Genomic DNA, 5,554 nt, shown 5'->3' with positions numbered 1-5,554 from the left:
CCCTCAAGCAACCACCTTTCCCTCACTGATCTCATAGCTCTAAGTACTTAAATATGCTCATCATAAACAAAATGAAACAAACATCCTTTGTCTGCCTTACCTCTCTAGCTTGCCATGACCCCTGTTTCCTTATCTTTGTAGTCAAATTCCTAAATTCCTGATTCTGTGCACATTGGTTACATTTTCTCGTCATCCATTTGTTATTTGACTGTTGCCATCTGGTTTTCACTTCATTATTCACTGGAAATTATCCTTGATCTAACTGTTAAGTCTAACAGTCACCCGAGGGTTTATGCAACCCGTGGCGGATACCCATCCTTGCTCCTGGCAAGCAAGTGTGGTACATTGTAGAGCAAGAACCTCCATTCCCCTGGTGCTGGGTCAGCCACAGAGCCACTCACTGAAGTTCTCAAGGTCACGAAGTTAGTACCCAGTCCTCATTAGTACCCACCCTAACCCTAACCCTAACCCTAACCCTAACCCTAACCCCTAACCCTAACCATAGCCCCACCAGGTGTTGCAATTGCGTGGGCCCAGGTCCATCTTCTCTTCACCATGAAATTGCACTGAGTTTTGCTCCAAGTCCTCTAGACTCCATAAGAATTGGGACATCCTTCTCTTTAACTCTTAAAATCCCCAAATTCCATAACACCCCTCCTTAGAACCATGTTTCTCATACTTCAAGGTGGGTATGAATTACCTGGGGATCTTAAGTTGCAGATTCTCATTTATTAGGCAGGCGTGGGGCAGTTCTAGCAAGCTCCCAGGTGAGGCTAATGCTACGGTAGTTGAGTAACAAAACTGTTTCACCGACCTATTTAAATTACCCATATGGGTCCAGGCTTTACAAGTTTGAGCCTCCCCTACCTGCCAACTTCTCCTTTTAGCTCTAAAATACAAAAGGGGCCTGTTAGCTCCCCACCTAGCGGTAACCTCATGGTCACAGCAGCTTTCCTGAGAAGAAGCTGAGAAGATTACCTTGTTTTGAAAAGCAAATCAAAATGAAAACCACAAGCCCGAGACTTCTGACTTCTCAACTGGCCAGTATGCCTCATTTAGATATTTCGCTCACCTGCCTGGCCTTTCGCCCTTTCCCTGCTTCTTAATTTTTTCTACTCCCTAGCATTCCACCCATGGCTCCTTTCTCTCTTCACTCAACACCCTGTCCGTAGTCATCACATTCATGCCTGTGGTTTTGTCTCTTGTAGAGAGAGGCTGACAACTTCCAAATCTCTAAATCCTCAGGTCCAGAGCCATACCACTACCTGATGGACAAGTCAGATTCCTCTGCCCCCTATAATGTGCCCCTCCTCCTGTGTTCTCCACCTTAATTAATGGTACCACCATCCATCGAGCCACAAACTTGCGATTTATCCTTGGCTCCTTGTTCACGCCATTCTGTCCTGTCTGGTGATGCTCTGGGGGTGGATGTGGGTGGATTCGGCTGGCATCATTCCCTCCCCTTTGCTTTATCAGCAACACTCACCTTTTCCTGTGGAAAACTATCCATCCCCTGCATTGTAGCTTTGCTTGGACTTCCAGGCAGAGGGTACACCATCAGACTTTCTCTCCCTGGACCTGAGATCTTGAGAGAAATGACATAAAGTCTGAAACACGGCTGAAGTGGACTTACTCCAGTAGTGATCACCCTCAATTAGTTTCTGCACCTCTACCTGCTATCTCTGCCCTGACTTCCCTTAGATTATCCTTTTATAATTTGAACTCCCCCTATCCTTTCAATAAACCCCTTTTTTGCTTAGGGGAGACAATGCTCTGTTTGTATTGTTTACATCCAAAGACCCTACCTCCTTAAAATCTCTTCACCCTCTCCACTATGCCTTTATTCAGACCCTTTTCATTTCTCCCCTGGGAGAATGCCTTTTCTTACAATGCCTCTTCTTAACTGGTCTCCTGGTTGCCAAATTCTCCTACGGTCACTCAAAAATAGGTTTTGTGTATCTAACAATTTTCCAAAGTGCTAAGTGTTAGGGATCTAATAACACGCCAAACAAGGTTCGAGTCTTCATAAAGCCGACAGCCTACAGCGAGAGGCAGGTAGTGATTAATCACAACAATATAATTATAGACAGTGCTGATATGCTTCAAGCCAAGGAAGGCTTCCCCCGAGAGATGAGGTTAACATGCACGGGGAGACAGGGATGCGAGGGCATTGGGGGAAGGCGAGGGAACGGGCTTTCTAGACAGAGGGGATAGCAAGTGCAGATGACCTAAGAAGGGAGGTTTAAGAAGCTCACAAAAGGCCAGTGTGACTAGACTGGAGCAAATTCTGGGACCGGACCCCACACCTACTGAATCTGAAACCGGGGTTGGGTCCGGTCACTTGCGTTTTAATGAGCCCTCTAGGTGATTCTGTTGCATGTTCAAGTTTGAGAACACCCTGGTTCACATTATTCGGCCCCTGAGGCTTAAGATCTCCGGATCTGGACCGTTTTTCACCTTAGGTTCTAGGTCCCTTACTTGCATGTGCCAAAAACATCAACAGGAAGCAGAATGTCCCCGGCAAAGGCCTTCCTGTAGGACACTTGTATCCGACAAGAGAGTTCAAGAGTGAACCCTTTTGAATTTGGCCATTTATATGAGGGCCCGTCCCGCTTCACCTGGCCCTCGTATAAATGAAGTCCCTTGGGGGTGGGGGTCAACCTGGCCCCCGCTGAAGCCCAGACTCCCTGGCCGGGTAACCTCGTGGAAGAGTGATGTTGTGGGCCGGCTCTTCGGAGGGTGCTTGGTCGGCGTCCCGCCCCGCGCTCCTGCGTAAACACCGTTCCCTCGGCAACGCCTAGAACCCACGTCAAAGGATCGGCCGGGTACGGGGCGACGGGTACGGGGCGACCGCCACCCCTCCCGCCGACCCGACTCCCGGCAGAGGCCTCTGGCCCCAGCCCGAGCCACCCCCCCCCCCCCCGGCTTGCGGCCGCCTCCCCCCGTGCGGGATGAACACAGCCGCGGCCGCCTCGGGGCCCCATGGAGGAGCAGCCGCCGCCGCCGCCGGTCCGCCCGCCAGCGAGAATGACCTTGTTGGGCAGCCCACACCCCGGAGCCCCCTCCGCGGCCGGCGCACCTGGAGGGACTTCCTCCGCGGCCACCGCGGCGGCCGTGCTCTCCTTCAGCACCGTGGCGACCGCGGCGGCCGCGGCGCTGGGGAACCAGAGCGACGGGAACGGGGGCGACAGCACTGGCGCCTCGGCTGGCGGCGGCCTCGGCGGGCCCCGGGCGGCGGGGGCGGCGGGGAGGCCGCCGCCGGGCCCCGAGGCGGCGCCGCTGCTGTCGCACGGCGCGGCGGTGGCAGCCCAGGCGCTCGTGCTCCTGCTCATCTTCCTGCTGTCTAGCCTGGGCAACTGCGCGGTGATGGGGGTGATCGTGAAACACCGGCAGCTCCGCACCGTCACCAACGCCTTCATCCTGTCTCTGTCCCTGTCGGACCTGCTCACGGCGCTGCTCTGTCTGCCCGCCGCCTTCCTGGACCTGTTCACGCCGCCAGGGGGCTCGGTCCCCGCCGCCGCCGACGCCGCCACCGTCGCCCCCGCCGCGGGGCCCTGGCGCGGCTTCTGCGCCGCCAGCCGCTTCTTCAGCTCGTGCTTCGGCATCGTGTCGACGCTCAGCGTGGCCCTCATCTCGCTGGACCGCTACTGCGCCATCGTGCGGCCGCCGCGGGAGAAGATCGGTCGCCGCCGCGCGCTGCAGCTGCTGGCGGGCGCCTGGCTGGCGGCCCTGGGCTTCTCCTTGCCCTGGGAGCTGCTCCGCTCGCCCCGGGAGCCCCCGGCGGCCCAGAGCTTCCACGGCTGCCTGTACCGGACGTCCCCGGACCCCGCGCAGCTGGGCGCGGCTTACAGCGTGGGGCTGGTGGTGGCCTGCTACCTGCTGCCCTTCCTGCTCATGTGCTTCTGCCACTACCACATCTGCAAGACGGTGCGCCTGTCCGACGTGCGCGTGCGGCCCCTGACCACGTACGCGCGCGTGCTGCGCTTTTTCAGCGAGGTGCGCACGGCCACCACCGTGCTTATCATGATCGTCTTCGTCATCTGCTGCTGGGGGCCCTACTGCTTCCTGGTGCTGCTGGCTGCGGCCCGGCAGGCCCAGGCCGCGCAAGCCCCCTCGCTCCTCAATGTGGTGGCTGTTTGGCTGACCTGGGCCAATGGGGCCATCAACCCTGTCATCTACGCCATTCGCAACCCCAACATTTCGATGCTCCTGGGGCGCAACCGGGAAGAGGGCTACCGGACTAGGAACGTGGACGCTTTCCTGCCCAACCAGGGCCCCGGTCTGCAGGCCAGAAGCCGCAATCGCCTTCGAAACCGCTACGCCAACCGGCTGGGAGCCTTCAGCAGGATGTCCTCTTCCAACCCATCCAGCGGGATGGGAGGGGACGTGGCCATGTGGGCTCGAAAAAACCCAGTTGTGCTTTTCTGCAGGGAGGGGCCCCTAGAACCAGTGACAGCAGCGGTCAAACAGCCTAAGTCTGAAGCTGGGGACACCAGCCTGTAAGAAAGGTTGGGATTCACAGCTTGTAAAGGCAAATTTTCAGCTGCACCGTTTGATGATACGGGATTCTGGGGGAGAATCGTGTATTTCATAAAGCCAAACATTTAAAAAAGAGACAGAGGGGGAGGCTTACCCCTTCCCCCAAACAACATACAAGACAATGTGCCCTTCTTCAAAAGTGCCAAGTGTAAAATGCAAAAATTAAAATATTAAACCACACAACCAAGCATTGTGAACTGTAAGTGCCAAAAATGAGAAAAATAACATTCACAATTACTGAAAAGCTCATATTATAGGAATCACACTGTGAAACAAACAAAATCACTGAATGCAACCAGGATTTGTTCAAATACAGAGAGTTTCAGGAAAGGATGGAGACTTTCAGAATCACTTGAAGGCTCCCCTAAATCACCAGAATTCACCAAAGTTGAGATTTTTAGACCTTGCACCTCTGACACGTGCTTAGGTTGGGAACGAAAAATTCTTGTCCTTACACGTTTTGGTGGCTTCCTCGCACCCCGTGTCCCTATAATTTTTGTGGGAAATTTTATATTCATAGACCATTTTAAACCATTTTCGGATTTTGAAAGGTAGCTTATTACCATAAAATCAACCATCTGAAGGGCAGATAGAAATATGAAAATAAACAAATGTGGCTGTTTATAAATGTATTCCAAAATTATACTTAAAAAAATTAATATCCCTCATTGTGTCCCCCAAATTATCTGCCCTGGGAAGTTTTGAGGCTTTACCCTTACTCTAACCTGATACTTTTGTTTCTAATCACATGGGGGATGCTGTTCGCAGAGCGCTTTGACATTTTTAAAAAATAACTTTCATAGAAGATCATTGCCTTTTGAGGTAAATTTGATTTTCAGATGCAGCCAAAAATGTAACTTGAAGTCAAGTTGATTGAATCAGGTAAGTAATGACACTTTTTCATATATATAAAAAAATGAGAGCTCTATAAAGTAACAAGACTGGCTTTCCTATGTGGCTAACTGAAGATGAGTACAATGAAGAATTCTAAAAATATTTTGAGAAGTGGCTGTAT

General features: G+C 52.8%; 1 protein-coding gene across 1 annotated transcript; it reads left to right on the top strand.

Moving 5' to 3' along the window:
• Positions 1 to 2,808: 2,808 nt before the first annotated feature.
• Positions 2,809 to 4,722, top strand: GPR135 (G protein-coupled receptor 135). Its single transcript, XM_058739194.1, has one exon. It carries the CDS (start codon positions 2,983 to 2,985, stop codon positions 4,501 to 4,503), a length of 1,521 nt encoding a protein of 506 aa, XP_058595177.1. The 5' UTR covers positions 2,809 to 2,982; the 3' UTR covers positions 4,504 to 4,722.
• The last annotated feature ends 832 nt before the right edge of the window (positions 4,723 to 5,554 follow it).

The sequence above is a fragment of the Neofelis nebulosa genome, chromosome 7 (assembly GCF_028018385.1).
Source record: "Neofelis nebulosa isolate mNeoNeb1 chromosome 7, mNeoNeb1.pri, whole genome shotgun sequence".
Taxonomy (NCBI): Eukaryota; Metazoa; Chordata; class Mammalia; order Carnivora; family Felidae; genus Neofelis; species Neofelis nebulosa.
The sequence above is the reverse complement of the archived record's forward strand: the minus strand, read 5'-3'. Positions and strand labels throughout refer to the sequence as shown.